Below are 18,043 nucleotides of genomic sequence, written 5' to 3'. Positions count from 1 at the left end.
CACAGACTCCGCTGAGAACCGCATGAAAAGGGTTAAAAGTATCTGCAAATATGGCTCCAAGCATCAAGTGTTCATTCACATCACATCATTTTATCTTTATTATCAATCCCACAGTTTTACACACCGGTACTTTTTTCTACAGGTCAAGACAGAATGACGTGGTCAGCTTGGGTGTTATCTCAGTGCAGCTGCCTACACTGGAAGACAGCTTTGGTAATTTGGCTGATACCACGCACAGCTGAAGCTTAAAGATCTGATGTGGACTCACACACTGAGCCACACAGAGAGCATAATTCCCTCAGTGCATTTCTCAGAAAAGTCCACACAATCTTACAGGTTTTCTCAGTCGCTTCCGTATATTTCTCAGAACAGATTTGAAATTCTCAAAGTCTTCAATTGATTGTGTCACCTGGGCACATCGAGAATGCAGTTTCTTGTTTCTGATGTTCAAAAGCAAAAGCAGATGCTTTTGAACATCCATGCAAGTTGCTATGGCCGACATTTTCAATTGCTTGTGGCAAGTTATGGATCTTGACCTCCACAACATTTAAGCATAAGTTTGTGACCCACAATAAGATTCTCATGGAGTTCCTCTCATCCTACTCCTCAATCCTGTACTTCATTGAAGATCTTTCTTTTTCCTCTGCATGAAAATGTGAAGTATAGGAAAACTGCACGGTAATTCCTACAGCACTGCACATACAGTTTTCCTTAAAGAAATTGTCTTATATTTTTTCTTAGTGCTCTGCAGAGCTGTCTTTTCCTTTCTGTCACATTGACGAGGCATGTCAACAAATTACAGTAAAATGTGAATTTTGTCCAGTCTCTTGCCTTTAATCTCCCACAAATACAATTTACAGTACTTGTCAATAAAATGTTAACCATAGATTATGTCAGAACATCCCTTCAGAGTACCCTGCTATATTGACAGCATGACTTATCATTTCACTGCCTGATCTGTATTCAATGAAACAAGGGTTTGTCATTCTGAGGCACTGAGATGTTCACTGACAAATATTTACTTTTGAGAGATGAAGTAAGGATTTTGAGAACGAGTTTAGCTTTTGCAGGTAACCCTTGTTGTCTGTATGAATTGTTTCGAGGGATGCTTTGCAAATGTCGAGGATGATTCAAGAAATGCGCCGAAACAACTGAGAATATCTGTAATTGATAATGGGCTACTGGAGTATCTACTAGAGACAGGAACAAGTTATGTCATCCTGTGGACTAACCAAATGTAATCTTGTTGACAAGTCTTTGGATTGTATAAAACTGACTGACCATCAACTCAGGAGCAGCTGTATTGCTGACCTGCCTTCCATGTTGATTGGTCTCATGGTGATGTTTGGTTTCTAAAGTACTCTAATAATCCTCTGAAAGTTTTACATAACACCTGGATTTATCCTGACATTTACTGAACAACTCTGTTTACTGATGACTTACCTTACACGACTTCTAAAGGAATATCCTAGCAAAACATACTGAACATGTGGCAACCACAACAAAGATATTCATTAGTTTTGATCAGTTATTTAGGTGATTCAATCATCAGGTTCATTCAGCGTCCAGATTTTTCAGGAATTCCTGATCATTCATGTGACCTTTAAAAAATATATTTCTTTAGAAGTGTAGATTGTCGACGCTGACTTTAGCGTTGGGAATGTCTGTGCAACATGCTTAGAACTGAGATGCTATTTTAGGCTTCAATAGCTTCGGTCACACGTGAACACCTTTTAGCACAACTTTCACACTGTAGTCTTTAAAAGACTATTGTGCCATTAGATCTATTTTTTTTCATGTAGTGTGCCAAGAGAAGCGGCTTTGGCATCCATCGCTGCTGTTTTCGGTTGTCGCTTGCGCGTCAAATTCACAGGCGTACCAGAAATGCACAAATACAAAGGATCCGGCCACAACATATAAATTGCGTCAGTTTTAAACGATTCAAAATCTATGGAATGAATTAATTCACATGAATGCATTAAAGTCCCAACCGTCTATTTTCTCTTATATTACATTTCTATATTTTATAAATTATATTACATTTTCAGCAACTGTGCATGACTTTATGTTCCACTAGTGCATAAAATCCTATAATAATATTTTTAAGTCTGTAGCTGTATCACAAGTGAAAAAAAACACAGCTAATAGAACTTCAAACATTATTATTGTTGCGGGAAAAAAACCTATGAAAATGAGTCTAAATTACTGAGTAGGAGCATAATGTGAGAAACTGTGACAACAAAAGTCATATAAAGGGTTGAGAAATCCAGATATGGTCTCAACGTCCTTACCTTTTTCTTCCACACCGTGCTCCTTCTTCATATGCCTTTTACAAAACAGACTGGAGCGGAAGCACTCGTTACACATGGAGCATTTGAATGACTTGCTGTGGATAAACGCGTGCCGACTGAGACTTCCGTTAGTGGTGAAAGAAGCTTCGCAAACGTCACACTTATACGGTTTCATCCCTGTAAGGCAGAGGTGAGAGCAAAGCTGAGTGTTTTAAGTTTTTTGAGTATTTGAAACCTAAATTAGAAAACAGATTTCATTTGATGAGGTTCCTGATAACATTGAGGGATTCCAGAACAGCCATCTCTGTTTGATACACAAACGATTCGGAAAGTTTTCCCACCTTTAAAAAGAAAGCTCACCTGTGTGTGTGTTGAGATGGGACTTCAGCACTCCAGCGGAAACAAAACCTCGTCCGCAGAGGTGACATGCGTACGGTTTCTCCCCGGTGTGGGAACGGATGTGCTGCTTCAGATGGCTCGACTTTTTGAAAGCTTTGGAGCACCAGCTGCATCTGAAGACACGGGTTTAGGTTTAGGGAGAATTATTTATCATTGCAGGTAATCTTAATGCAACATGGATGAGAACAGAGTGTTCGGGGATGTAAATTTAAGACGAATTCAGCCAGGAGGAATTATCTCCCGTCTCCAGAGGAGCCGGCTGGTAAAACAAAGCCTTTCTTTTTTGTTTGTTTTGTTGCTGAAATAAAATGTTTGCAAGGAGAGAGCCAGTCATTAGAACAATGAGCAACTATTGAACAAGTGAGAATGAAAACTGCAGAGGCAATCGCTCTTTGTTTTTGAAGGTTTCTTCTATTCGAGGCTATTCACACATCAGATCCGCTGACTTCTGTCTTTCTCATGTTTTATTCATTTTATTCACTGTGAAAAAGAAATTTAAACAGTGATTAGACTTTTCTAAATTTAAACCTATATTGTGAAATACAGAAATATATATATTTTTTACAGTCAGCAAAAATACGCAAACCGAGTCTATTTCACACCCGGGTCCACAGGTCTGATTCCTATTCAAGTATCTTTTCAAGTCTGTTAAAAAGATAGACTTTTGAGGCCTAATTATATGTTGGGAATGTCTGTGCAACATTCCCATCAAGTTATGACAACATTACACCATGCAAATATAATTTATTATATGCACAGAAACATGATCTTATTAGACACAAGCAGTAAATTTTGACTTTACAGTTTCAGAAATTTCCCCAAAGCTTCAAATTTAAGTTGGAAATTCGACACAACACCCAGATATTCGGAATCATCAACTTTTTGGATTTTCTCGTGATCCTCGGAACGAACCTGTAGGCTCTCTTTGTGTTGTCTTCACCATCTTCCTGGTAGTCTGCTGCTTCTGTAGGCAGCTGGAGATCACCTTGACTGCTCTCCTGAAGAAGTCCGTTTGTCTGCAGCGGCAAAGAAAAACCAACACATCAACAACTCAATTATAAAATATATCAGATTATATTTTACTGATGTGGGAAAATTCCACTACATGCTTTTTTGAAACAGTTTAGTCTCCTATGAGATTTAGATTAAAAGAAAAAACAGCTTCACTCAACTGTTTCTGAAGTAAACAATGTAAAGGCTTTTAAACCCAAAATCAATGTTTTTTGGGGGGGGGGTTTACAGAATTTGAGTACTCACAACCTCTGAGCTGGGGACGTGGAGCAGGTTTGGAGCATGATAGCTGGAAGACAGAGCTTGGGACTCCAGTGTGCTGGAATCCTGCAGCTGCTGGACAGCGGAGAACTGGGGCTGGTTGTAGCTCGGCTCGGGTATGGTGAAGCCTGGGTGTGGGAAGTAGAGAATGTTTATTTCCTGAATAATCGCGTTCTTAGCACAACCACAGAAGCTAATATCTACGGTCTTCCTTACACCATGTTCCAAATTATTATGCAAATTGGATTAAAGTGTCATAAAAAAGTAATTTTTTGTTGTGCTATTAAATTTATAGATGGTATTGGGTGTCAGGGCTCTTTGAATCACTATAATTAATTTCAGAGAGCTGGTTGATTAGTCTGGTGAGCTCAATTAAAGGAAATCTACTTATAGGATGTTCCACATTATTAAGCAGGCCACAGGTTTCAAGCAATATGGGAAAGAGAAAGAATCTCTGCTGACAAAAATCATCAGATAGTGTAGCGGTATGACAAGATATGAAAACATTAGATATTTAATGAAAACTGAAGCGTTTATCGGACTGTGAAGAGATTTGTGGCTGATTCAGAACAAAGATGGGTTTGTACAGATAAAGGCATAATGAGGAAGGTTTCTGTTAGACAAATTCATCGGATTAAGAGAGCCGCTGTTAAAATGCTCTTAAAAAGCAGCAAACAGTTATTTGAAGCTGCTGGAGCCTCTGGAACCTCAAGGTGGAGGATCCTCCAGAGGCTTGAGGTGCATGAACCTACTACTGGGCCACTAAACAGAGATCACAAGCAGAAACGGTCGCAGTGGGCCCAGCCGTACATAAAGATTAATTTTCAAACAGACTTGTTCACTGATGACTGCTGTGCAACCGTGGATGGTCCAGATAGACGCAGTGGTGGATTGATGGTGGACGGCCACCACGTCCCAACACGGCTGTGATGTCAGCAAGGAGGTGGTGGAGTCATGCTTTGGGCCAAAATCACGGGGAGAGAATCATTGGTCGGCCCCTTCAGAGACCCTGAAGGTGTGAAAATGACCTCAGCAAAGTATATGGACTTTCTGACCGATCACTTTCTTTCATGGTTCAAAAAGAAGAGCAGAACCTTCAGTAGCAAAATCATCTTCATGCGTGACAATGAATGCTGCAAGGAATACCACTGTGTCATTGGCTGCTATGGGCATAAAAGGGGAGAAACTCATGGTTTCATGGAAACTCATGGAAACTCCTCTGATCTCTGACCTCAACCCTATTGAGAACCTATGGAGTTTCCTCAAGCAGAAGATCTGAATGCAGTTCATATCCAACCAGCAGCTCTGGGAAGGTTTTCTGACATCCTGCAAAGAAATTCAAGCAGAAACTTTCCACAAACTCACAAGTTCAATGGATCAAGAATTGTGCTGTGATATCAAAGAAGGTCCGATGTTAACATGTAACTTGGTCTGTTAAGATGTTTTTCATTGAAGTAGCTTTTGATTTTAGTACATGTGACCACTTAATGCTGAACATTCAAAGAATGACCGTTTAATGTTCTTTATAATCCATAAAAATTTTTAAAAATCTGCTGTGCATAATAATTTGGAACAGTGCATTTTGATTTTTTGATTTTTGAAAAAAACATACTGTTCTCATGGGGAGCTTTGTTCAGTAAAATTTGATTTATACTGTAATAGTTCATGAGACTTGAAAATTATACTGACCATCATTTGCATTGAACATTTAAGAAAATCAGAGAAAATATCACTTGCATAATAATTTGGAACACGGTGTATGTCGGCATCACCAAAGAAAATCAATATTGTGCAAATGTCAGGCCTAAGTAATGCTGCTTAACACACAGGTGAGTTTTTCACAAATAAATTAGTTACTTTCCATAGAACAACCCATAAATACTGAATCGAAAATGGTCCACTGTGTTTCCATCTGGTTGCCAATTGTGTTTATTTGTATTAGGGCATATGACAATGATAATGGAGGATTGTGTTGTATTTAACAGAGGCAATGGTAACAGCATAGTTATGTTTTCACTGTAGGGACATATACTGTACAGCAGCGTTTCCCAATTCCGGTCCTCAGGCCTCCCTGCTCTGCATGTTTTAGATGTGCCTCTATTCCAGAGCAGCTGATTCAAATGATTGCATGACCATCAAGTGCTGCAGAAGCCTGTTGATCACCCATATATTCAATCCAGGTGTGTAGCAGAAGGGAAACACCTAAAACATGCAGGGCAGGGAGGCCTGAGGACCGGAATTGGGAAACGCCGCTGTACAGTATATGTCATAAATAGTATTGTAAATATCGGCTATTGGCCACAGCAAAATTAACTTTGGATATTGATATCAGTCCTAATTTTCATGTAGTTTAGGTATATGTTATTGCACTAATTATTTTAGTGGCAGTGTTTCCATTTATGATCGCAATGTAAATTGTTGTACCTAAAACAGGTAGGAGAGAAAAATAAGTTTAAAAAATAGTAATAATTTGATGTTATCTCTCATCTTTTTAGGCCCTAGTCTCCAAAAATATCCACGTTCAATTTATATTTATCTCCAAGGACACAGCAATTTAATTTTCTCAGTCTTACTGTTCCAAGTTTTCCAAAATGGTAGGAGCTCTGTAAACAACGCCCCTCATCCTACATTTTATTTTTTTACTTGACGATGGACATCATAGACGCTACATTATCAATATTGGATACAAAATGTTGTTTTATTATGAGGGATTTGAATAGTTTTTGATATAAAATGACAATAAATGATTTTTGTTACTTATTACTATAACTTATAGATTGCTATTTCTAGGAATCAGGTGTTTGCTTTTTAAAAAAAATGTCTTTCATGTCTCTTTGGGCTTATAAAATTTTGAAGAGCTGCTAATTTTGAAGCGACATGTGAACTCCAAATGCTGCATGATCCAAGCACCAGTAAAACCTGGGGATATAAACCAGCTTACCAAATGAGATTCTGCTGTGAGTGGCTAAATAATGCTGGGTTTCCACAAGTGACCCAGAGGGCTTCATGTCATCAATAGCAACACTTCAATCACAGCACATGACAACACTCCAGCTCTGACAGCGTGGAGTGACACGCTAACAGGCTAAAGCAGGGTTTGATGTTCAAGAGCCCCTCTTATCCAGATACACGAGGCGCGTGCCCTTCAAAATCTGATGGCAAACCGGACCGCGTGTCTTTCTCCTTTAGCCAATTAGATCTCCCATCTGTTCTGCTTAGATGTGAAGGTCACACTACAATCTGGGAGAGGGGAAAAAGACGGACCTATCTGCTAAATGTTTGATGACCGAATGTTAAATTGTTTGTAGCATCAGACCAAGCTGTGTTTTCAGACTGGGCAGAAATAAGAAGTATTGGTAGGGAGGGTGGCAACTTGGTGACAATGTGGTGGAAAGAAAATCATATATTTTTGTATGCAAGAGAAGAAAGACTAATGAATAATAAGAAACAAGTTGCTTCCCAGTTGAAAGTTCAAAATTATGGTAAGATTTATTATAGAAATTGTTATGTCTACCTCTGTCCTAAAAATAGTGAAGCTAAAAAAACAATATTCCATCATCAATGTAATGTCAGGTTATTTTTCTGGCCAAAAAAGCAAATCAGTTCCATTCTAATTAAATCAGGTGTGTGGTTTAGTGATTATAGTATTAACTCAACAGTGTAGGCAGATGCCAAGTCATGTTTGAAAATAAAATCTGTATCTCTATTAAGGTTGTCAGAAGAGAGAGGAATTACATAAACTCACTGTAGCCACGGTCCATACCACTACTAGCTTGTCATGCTGATATTACCTTATGACTTCTCCCCATTTTTAATTTAACTTTAATAATAAGCTTGTAGTCAGCGCTCTAAACAGATACGATTCTTGAGCAATGTCCTTTTGAGACTTACCTGGCTTGTTCAAGGTTTCAGTAACCATTTGTTGGACAAATGTCAAGCTGATACTTTCTGAATTAAAAATCCGTTTCATTAGTCTTATGTTTGGACTTTTATTAACTGTAAGCCGTAAACATGGAAAATAACAGAATGAAGGCTTGAAGAATAACACTGCAATTAATGTACATAAGAATTTCACTTTTTGAACTGAAATATTGTAATAGATTGACCTTTTGATGGTATTCCAATCTACTAAGGTGTGCCAGTTGAGACACATGCGGCATGTTTAATGGTGAACAAGCTTACAGCAAGAAATATGTAACATAAATAATTTTCAAAAATGTTCAAACCTTCAGGATGAAAGTGGAGTCAACGTGAATGACATGAATTACCTTGTGTTAGACTTTGCTGGTCAAAGGTAGGCTGAGGTAGTGTCGGTGTCTCAAACTGACTGATATTCTGCGGCAAAGCATGTTGAGTGGTCACATATGAGTCTGCAAGAGCAAAGATGCAAAAGACATTAATTTAGGAAATGATTTAAGGGCACTTTTACACTCTAAATATTCAACTATAAACATTTGCTGACACAGCAGTTGATATGACTGAATTCTATTGTTAAACTCCATAAAAAAGTTCAGGGAGGGGTCTCAGTCTTGTTAAAAATAATGAATGATTTTCAAAAAAATGTATAAATAAAAATATGAAAATTGTTGCATACATTTTCATATTCAGTATATGGCTAGTTTTAAAATATAAAAGAAAGAAAAATAAAGATTTTTTTTTTGCTGCACTAGTACAATTTATTCATTAGTAGCCGGGCAAGAAGTGAAGCAGAGAGCAATGAGAAAAACAAAAACTTGCTGTCTAATAATAGCCAATGAGCCTCGACATTCCAGTTAAGTTGATTCATTTGATCCAGGGTGACAGTGATGACCCTACAAATTATTGTTAGAGACCAGTTCATGTTTTAATAGTCACTCTTCTTTGGCATATGAAGTACTGAAACACTTCAGAGACATATTTTTTCTAATCTCTATCAATTGCACAGAAGAAAGTTTAAATAGACTGATATAGTTACTAAAGAGAGAACAAGTCTAAATGTAGTTATCTATTTTTTAAAGAATTCTATATAAATGTCATTTAGAACTATTTCATATTTCTTTGTTCTTTCTCCAAAAACACATTTTACTTCTGCTGTTACCTTCGCCTTGAACTAGTGCCTGATCAGCCAAAGGGGCATTGAGTGTTACTTGCTGGCCTCCATTCACAACCTCTGCCTGGCCCAGTCCCAGCATGCCTTGCTGCTCTGCTGCAGTAGTGGCAGCCTGCTGAAGAGACTCCGCCTCCATTTCCACCGGCATGTCATGGGTAACGGCGCCTGTTCCCAGCGGATCCTCTCCTGACTGTGGTTGCAGCTGCTGGGCCAGTTCATACCTGATTTCCCAGCACGATAGCAGAAAGTCAGAGCACATCACTAATCCACAAACAAACAAACAAACAAATAAAAAACCCGCGAGGACCCACAAACCTGTGCGTCTTCATGTGCTTCCTACAGTTGGGTGACGACTTGAACGTCTTCTGGCAGTAGGGGCACATGTAAGGTCGGAGTTCGCTGTGAGTGGTCATGTGGCGCCGGAGGCTCCCGCTGGTGGTGAACGTTGTGTCACACACCAGACACTTGTACGCCTTTAGGCCCGAATGCGTTCGGATGTGAGCTTTGAGGACTCCAGAGGAGGCGAAACCTCGACTGCACTGGATGCACTTGTACGGCCTTTCTCCTGTATGAGATCTGGGACAAACAGAGCAAAACATCAACGCAACTATAGTTTCATACACCAATTACATGGTGTATGGCGGTGGAACTCGGCCAGACAGAGGTTGTGAATGGATGAAATGTTGGAAAACAACCGGATCAGTTGTGCGCAAACTGTTCTCCAGTGCCTCCTCCAAGACAATGCAGTCTGGATGTCATGGCAACGTACTACTTAGCTGACATTAATCAAGTCCCCATTAATATTTAACGTGGTGGCATTTACAGTTAATCGGTGATCCGAAAGAAATTGCCTCTTGGTGTAGGGATTAATCTTCTGCTTGAGACATAACCCCATTAATCCATTTCTCCTAAAGGAACTTTTACTTTGTTTTCATTCGCTCCTGCTTTTAGGTGGTCTACATTACAGAGTGGATTTTTGAAAAATGTTTCGCTGTGGTATCTTGCTCATTAGTTTTGTGTCGGCCTTGTGACACACTTCGGCACAACTTTTTTTTTTTTTTTAAATGTCCATTACAGATAAAGCTGCCCTTGAGTTTGTGAATTATTCATCGCATTGAAATTTAGTAACTTTAATGTCGTTATTATCTTGGAACTTTATCGGCAAAATGTCTGACCTTAATCGCTTAGATTAGCATAGAGGACAAATGACACTGATTGAGATATGCCCTTTTAAATTACTAACAGTACCTGCCTTTATTTACTATTATTTATCCAAGTTCCAGTCGGCTCAAAGCTGATAGAGCAACATTGTTTGACATGGATGGCGCTAGCTGATAAGGCCTACAGGTTATTTTTTCTTGTTTTGTTTCTGTGTAGTCACTTATCTAGTTGAAACTGATACGACTGATGTAAGAAATCTTTTTTTTTCTTTTCTTTTTTTTTTTAAAAGACTTCCGCGAAGCGTCCAGGCAAACAGGGATTTATTCTTGCGGATATGTCTAAGCTCCTCCAGAAGGATCTGAGTCGTATCAGATGAAAATGATCACATACAGACACGGAAACCCCAAGAGGGAGCAGATCAGCACAACACTGACAGCTGTAGAATAATGAAAAGCTCTGCTTAAAATCAAAGCGGATGTGTTGTCAAGATAGTGTTGCCACGGAAACAACCACAACATCAAAAAAAAAAAAAAAAAAAAAAAAAAAAAGCTTTGCTGTGTCAGGGCACATTTTTTATAAAACGAGAGGCAAGAAAGGTTTGTCATTATCCTTCCAGCATCTTTCACAGCTACCAAAGTAATACAGAGCTGGGAAAAAGTTGTGCTTTTTTTGAATGGTTATATGGTTCAGATCTTCTAAAAAATGTTAATATAAGACAAATATACGATGAGCAAATAGAAAAGGGAGTTTTTCAAAGACACTTTAATTTACTAAAAAAAAGAAAAATTAACCCAAACAAACCTTTGCCTGAGTCTTTTTCATACAGATATGTCTTTTTTCATAGCTTTTTTATTTTTCACATAGAATTATAAACTTTCTCTATGACACTGCCTTCAGAAAGTCATCACAGCAACGTTGGTCCACTGATGCCATTTACAGCCGTTGTTAGGAGCGATGGACTGAGAAATAGTTTATATGATCAGCTCAGCAGAGTCACAGTTCCACCAGGTGTTTGCTAATTGTTGCTGCCGCTAGTCTGGAGGAGCTGTGTATGCGAACAGGCATGAAATAATCAAAACAACACTCCAGGTATGTTTTTGATGAGTGAATAACAATATAACATATTATAAAGCTATTAAGAAAAAATCTTGATTTTACATCATGCCAGTTCTAAGCTACAAAAAGAAAAAAAGAAAATTTAACGGGACATCCATACTTTTGGAAGGCGCTGTGTTAAAGCTTTAGGTTAAAACACACTTCAAGAAGACGGAACACATAAAGAGAAAGACTAAAATTGGAGAGAATCACCAGTTTACTTCAAAGATGTTTGTTGTTTTCTTTGGGGGAAAAAAGAAGGGAGACTTTCTTTACCAAACGTTAAATAAATCCTATCTGCTTCTCCATCATCTACCAGCAGACAATTCTGTTTCCACCTTCCACATCAATTTATTCTCATTTCCCTTGGTGCTGTCATATCGTTCCACCCAAATTTGTCACCTGCATCACCGTCCCATTTCACTCTGCTCCATCTCGCTGGTTCCCCTCCAGTTTTGTTCAGGAATTCATGGCACCATCCTGCCAGTGTTGAGAGGATCTCAACACAATAAATGAGGAAAACAATACCTGACATGTTGTTTTAGATGGCTTGACTTCTTGTAGGCCTTGCTGCAGTACTGGCACTTATACGGCCTGTCGTTGCCCACAACTTCCAGGAACTGCTGAAAAGCAAGGCGGGGATTCTGGGAGGGGACGAGGCCTGGTCAAACAAATGAACACAAAACCTTCAAGTCTTCCACGTGAAGGTGCAACGGTGAGCATGCACACATTTATGACCGGCAAAATTCACAAAGTGTTCGCACCGTAATCCGTGATGAGGATGGGTTCCTGCAAAGGGATGTCGGGCAGAGGTAGGATGTTCTTGGAGGCTTTGGCTTTGTTGGCTTTCCGTTGAAATCTGTTCTTCTTTTGCTGTAGGCTTTTGAAGTGTGACGCAATGTGCGTCTTCCTGTGACCGGATGTGCGAAAGATCTTGTCACAGTGAGGGCAGGGGAAAGGACGTACGCCTGAGGACACGGAGCGCAAAAGTAGTCACGTTACATAAAAACCAACAGACAAACTCTAGTTACTAATCTGAAACAAAAGCAATAATAAACACAGGGTCTCTGCAGGGTTCACCCAGTCCAAATTAAAACTTTCTAAAACCTTTTCTAAATCTTAAATTTCATTATCAATGAAATTTAAGTTCTGTATTACGTCAGAAATGTACGAAAGAAACATAGTATCATATGGGTTGGCAACAGACGTGATTTAATGGTGAAGATGAATGTTGTCTGGTCAAACTGCAATAGATTTACACTTAAACCATAATAGATGCAAGAAAGCTAGCTTGCTAACTAGCTAGATTACTTTGTTATAGCTAGTTTTTTTATTATATAGCTAGCTAGTTTTTCTCCTCCCTCCATTTTCACTGCAAAAACCAAAACCAAAAGTTCCTACTAATATAGCCACTAATATATATTTGCTAGCTAGCATGTGTATATTAGCAGTTAGTTGCCAGTAACCTCAATTGCCTCGAGTCACAGAATGCAATGAAGAAGTGACTCAAACGGCAGAATGACAGAAAAGTCCCACGAGAAAAAAAACCCAATGAAGAATATAAACAGTCCTGCCACTATAAAATGTAAGACCTGTGATTAACGTATTTTAAGGCCAACTTACCGTTTAAAAAAAAATAAAATTTCAAACATCTTAATTCCTCAATTTTAGATACGTGAATTTTAGACTTTTTAATGATGCACGGACACCCTGAAAAAATTTATAAATCTGATAAATGCCTACTGACACGAATGGAAATAGTTTACATCACCAGAAAATATTAAATCCTGAAAGGAAGCATATAAAGAACCACAGAACAAACACAAAGGCAGACATAGAAAGTCCGGCTTTATCAACTCATACCAGAGGTTTCCACAGATGCTTGAACTGAATATGATCTACAGTGTGGCCTTTAGACGGCATGCAGTTAAATAAAAGCCTTAGCACTGGCTTTAAGTGTGACCACTCCATGAGGCAGGCCGCCATCCTCACCTGTGTGCAGCCGCATGTGCACTTTCATGCTGCCTGAAGTGGAGAAGCGCTTCAGACAGCACTGACACTCGAAGGCCTTGATCCCTGTGTGTGTCTTCATGTGCGCTGTGAGGGTACTCTTCACTGCGAAAGCTCTGAAACACTGTTTGCATTTGAAGGGTTTCTCGTGGGTGTGAATGCGAATGTGGCGGACGAGGTCGCTGGGCTTCTTGAACTCTTTGGCGCAGTAAGGGCAGCCGTGCCAGCGCACACCGTCCTCTTCCCTGATCGAGCCTGTAGCAAAGCAAACAACTGAATCAGCTCTTCAAAGATATTCATGCTAAATGAATATCTTTCTCACTGTGAAACATGGTTGGAATAGCATCATGCTGCAGGAATGCTTTTTCTTTAGCAAGGACAAGGAAGCTGGCTAGAGCTGATGTGAAGATGAATGGAGCTAAATCCAAGGACATCCTGAAAGAACAAAAACAACTAAGTACCATAAATACCGCACTATACGTGTATTTCCAGCTGTTTCATGTCATACGTGAGATGAATTCTTGGCTATGAAAGCTTTGAAGACCTCTGACAGTAGCTCTCACAATTTAATAAATCTCATCTCACCTTCACCTCCAGCCTACCTGGCATTTGTATAGGCTTCTTAAAAATGCTCCTCCTCTTCTCCCTTAGTGATTTGTCTGGGAACTCCACTTTCTTGCTCTGTGAAGCGGTGCCCTCAGTGCTCGGATTCTGAGACTCTCCGGATGGGGCGTCACTCTGCGGGTGGACGACACTCAGACCGCTGTTCTCCAAAGCTTGCTGCAAACACAGAACAGCCCCGCCAAACCCAGCTCAAAAAGCAGTCATAAGTAAAAATAAGAGGATAAGCTGTAATCCACAACATCATAGTGGAGAATTCTTATCATCTCTTCATTCGTTTTTGGATATGGTTTGCAAAAGTGGAACATATCCAGGCATGAAAATGAAGCCCTGATCCCAATGCAATGCTCAGTGATAACTGCATCCAATTACATTGTCATGCATGAGTTCTATGAAGCTTTCTGCAGGAAATTCATTATGTGCTTCCCTTCTCCACTGCATGATTGAAGTTTCCCCTCCAGTGAGAAACCCTGCCGTACAATCACTACAGAAAAGCACACTGACTTATCTCATAATTCAATGTGCTTTGCTATGATAAAGCATACAATAATATATATGATATGTTTTACACCAGGCCCTTCCACTTCTTAATTGTTATCCTGAATGTGTGGCTGCCATTCACTCACCTGCAGGATGTCCTGGTTGATTGCAGTTTCCATGGCAATAGTTGGCTCCGGAGGCTGAGGTTGAGCCGTCTCCCCGCTGACCTGCTCCGACAGCTCCAAGAGCTGCTGGATGACATCTGTCACCCCCTCGCCACCCTCCGACCCCCCCGCAGTCTGACCTGTTGTCTCGGTCTCCTGCAGTCAGATGAAATAGAGAGGGAATAAGAGTGAAAAGAGAGAAAGAAGAAAAACAAAAAAGGAAAGCGCAATGTGACAAAAGGACCGAGAGAGGCCAGAGTATGATGGCTGACTAAGTTTTATTAAGGAACCCCCGGAGCATAAAATGAGCCGAGGATCAGGGAATTACTGAGCAGAATGCCAATGTCTGAATCACTGGCGCGCAAACACAGGCGACAAAATAAACACCAGGCTGTAGTTAAATCTAAATAAACAAATTTAATTTGTGGTAGCTAAAGTGACATCATTTAACTGCAAATAAAAACAGTTTGAATAATCTGCGTGAAATTATTCACAATATTCAAATAGAATGGCCATTTTTTAAAGAGACACAATTTAGATTTTCTTTAACTAAGGATGTCCCAATCTGGATGTTTGTTTTTTTTTTTAATCCCAGCACCTATCTAGCCAAAATGCAGTGAATTGAATAAAATGAATAAGATAGACATATCTACTGAAGAGGAGAAATATAGCCTCATATTTCAGAATAGGGCTCAGACCAGATTGTGAAAGTTTTTACACAATCAATGACATTATAGAGTTACGTCCTACAGAGCAGCAAACACTGTAGCACTACATTTTCACATTTATATTTATCGTTTTCAGTGGCTTTTTGAGTACTCCAGTACACAAAAATGACAATAAAGTCATTGCTCAAGTCTAAGTCTAAGGGTGCTTTAAGACCTGATAGTCCAATAGACTCGGTTTGACTGGGGACCAAAACTACAACATTTGTTCCATTTTCAGCTGGTGTGGTTCGCTTTCACACTGCGCCGTGTAAAACGAACCAAGCTAAATAAAAATCCTGTTTACTTCCTCGCCTGTGGATTTCTGCACCAAGAACTACTGAAGGAAAAACACAAAACCTCAGAACAAGACATCGAGTGCAATTTCTTGCTTGTTCAAAAAATGTCAACAAAAATGGAGTGGCGTCACATTTTACCTGTTGTAAGATTTCTCTTTTGACTTTGCTCAAAGATCACGAGTTATTTCTCCCACTAGCACTAGTCTTGAGCATTTGTTTTGGTTGTATTTTCACAGAATGCCCTGCACTACCGTCCACTTCCTGCGTTTGGAGCGGTCTCCAGTTCACTTGGCATTAACATAAACATTTGAACCACACCACAGTTCACTTTAGCCAGGGACCTACAGTAGGTTTTTAGGTACGCGAGCGTGATCCGCATCAGAGTTTGACTGCCTATTCACACTTCCTAAAATGAACTGAACTTTATAGGCAAACAGACTAGAGTTCTATTAACAGGGCTAGTATGAATGTACCCTGATATGAAGTCTATTTTGTCCCAAAGGGTTGTGTCTATGAAAGCTGCTCTGAATATTCTGACAACACTTCACTTAAGATGTACATTTACTTCTAAAAATATAGTGGGACTGACCCATAAAGCTAAGTCTACAATGAACTCACCTCTCGCTCCCTCTGAGATTCCACTTATTGGACTAATGCAAGTATCTCTACCTCCAGGCGGTGCTTATTATCTGATGAACACTGAATGTAAAGGTTTTTACCCATGTTTTCTCCATACGGCTGTCTTACCGACGTGCTGGACGGCACCTCGATCACAGAGATGTGCATCTTGCTGATGTGGGCATTCAGGCTCCCCAGCTTCTTGAATACACAGCTGCAGTCCATGCACGGAAACAGAGGTACCCCTTTGGTCTGTGGGATAAAAGGAATGTACATGCGCTCTGTTACTGCTTGCGAATGGCTTTTAAATATTCCTTTCTGTGACTTATTGCGGCGCACTTCAAAGGGAAATGTATGATTATGGGAGCTCTAAATGGAGACCTGAAGTCTAAAAAGACACAAAATTTGGTCTATTGATGGAATGTGAATTGGAAATTATTTGAAACCTTGATAATGAGCTAGCTTTGCGTTGCTGCTTTCACACTCTAATCCTGGAGGAAGACTAATATTAAGCGCTACAGGCGAACAGAGAAATCAGCACTTCACCAGAATTGCACAGTCTGTTTAAAAAAGGAAAATCCAATTGTTTGTTTATCAGTGCCTGCCCCATATGTAACTCCTAACATGTGCTAACGACACAATATGGAAATTGTTATTGCAAAAAGTTGATTCAGACAGCTGGTATTAGAGAAAGCAAAGAGAATGCAAATATGAAATATGTCTGGAGTTTAATCAGATTGCAAGAAAGTGAGAGAGAGCAAGACTTAGAGCAGATGTTAGGAAAGCTAAATGGAATACACAAAAGTTGTTCAACTGGATACTTTTGAGTTCTTTTTGAGTGTGGTGTTTCTTTTTTTCTATGTGCCATTTTATCTTCAGGCCCCTGGTAATAGCCAATGTTTGACTAATGGGAAATTCTGCCAGGACAATAAATCTTAAATTCCTTTTTTTATTTTGCTTTTGCAGCACAACCAGTGTGTTCAGCCAGGGGTTTAATTTGTTTAAAGAGTTTAGAGGAGGGCTTCTGGTCAACTGTTAATCAAAAGTGAAGGCTGCTGTGAGAATCCATTCATTATGGCATCTCCAGGGAAATACTCTAGGGCAGTGGTTCTCAAATGGGGGTACGCGTACCCCTGGGGGTACGTGGAGGTACTGCAGGGGGTAATTATTTAAAATAATTAAAAATTATAGTTTTAAGGGGGTACATCACTGAAAAAAGTTTGAGAACCACTGCTCTAGGGAATGTACAAGCTATAGCAACTGTGATGCGTCAGGTTTAATGTTTACCGAGAAGGAAAACTACATTTCTCCAAGGACAAATATATCTGCTTTAGTTTTCTTACTTTGCCAAGAATTCTTTTATGTGCATTGTTACCAGTGTACATTACGGCTCAGTCAATCACTAAAACTAAAACTATTCATGTTTTATTGGTGTCTTTAGCCATTTCTAAGGCTCCGCCTTCCAGCTGTAAAATCCGAAATCAGCAGGTAAGGTGCGCTGCTGAAGTGAGACAGAGAAAATTACTTTTGAATGGAAGCACTTTTCAAACTTGACATCAACACCTGAAATGATGAGTAAGTGATGGGCTTTGGAGGAAAAACTGTTGAGCACACCACTCTGAAAAAGGGGTTGATTGCTTTTTTGTGACGATCGAAATGGAAAACATCTGTGATAGTGGACAGATTGCTCTCAGAAGCCGGGAAAGTTTTCTGAAGTAAAGTGGCTGCACTCTGGAAACCAAAAGGAAGACGTTGGGAGAGTGTTTGGAGTGTGAAGCTATGAGTGGGCAAAGGCACTCGGTGGGGTGTTCTCACCGACTTGATTGTAGGTTTGCAGCTT

At 39.6% G+C, this 18,043-nt stretch overlaps 1 protein-coding gene across 2 annotated transcripts in view; it reads right to left on the bottom strand.

Annotated features, from left to right (window-relative positions):
- The window catches only part of znf236 (zinc finger protein 236), a 57,595-nt gene that overhangs the window by 27,588 nt on the left and 11,964 nt on the right, over positions 1-18,043 (bottom strand). Inside the window, exons 7-19 of one of the 2 annotated variants that reach the window (XM_023330738.1) lie at positions 16,333-16,455; positions 14,565-14,738; positions 13,920-14,097; positions 13,300-13,572; positions 12,072-12,275; positions 11,836-11,968; positions 9,367-9,627; positions 9,040-9,272; positions 8,231-8,332; positions 3,948-4,090; positions 3,603-3,706; positions 2,652-2,803; positions 2,292-2,468 (exon numbers count right to left, since the gene is read on the bottom strand). In XM_023330738.1, the coding sequence (XP_023186506.1) occupies positions 2,292-2,468; positions 2,652-2,803; positions 3,603-3,706; positions 3,948-4,090; positions 8,231-8,332; positions 9,040-9,272; positions 9,367-9,627; positions 11,836-11,968; positions 12,072-12,275; positions 13,300-13,572; positions 13,920-14,097; positions 14,565-14,738; positions 16,333-16,455 (2,257 nt within the window). The remainder of the gene's footprint in view (positions 1-2,291; positions 2,469-2,651; positions 2,804-3,602; positions 3,707-3,947; positions 4,091-8,230; positions 8,333-9,039; positions 9,273-9,366; positions 9,628-11,835; positions 11,969-12,071; positions 12,276-13,299; positions 13,573-13,919; positions 14,098-14,564; positions 14,739-16,332; positions 16,456-18,043) is intronic. The other variant, XM_023330739.1, reaches the window with a different exon arrangement.

The sequence above is a fragment of the Xiphophorus maculatus genome, chromosome 3 (assembly GCF_002775205.1).
Source record: "Xiphophorus maculatus strain JP 163 A chromosome 3, X_maculatus-5.0-male, whole genome shotgun sequence".
NCBI classification, from domain to species: Eukaryota; Metazoa; Chordata; class Actinopteri; order Cyprinodontiformes; family Poeciliidae; genus Xiphophorus; species Xiphophorus maculatus.
This window is presented reverse-complemented; position numbering and strand designations above follow the sequence as displayed.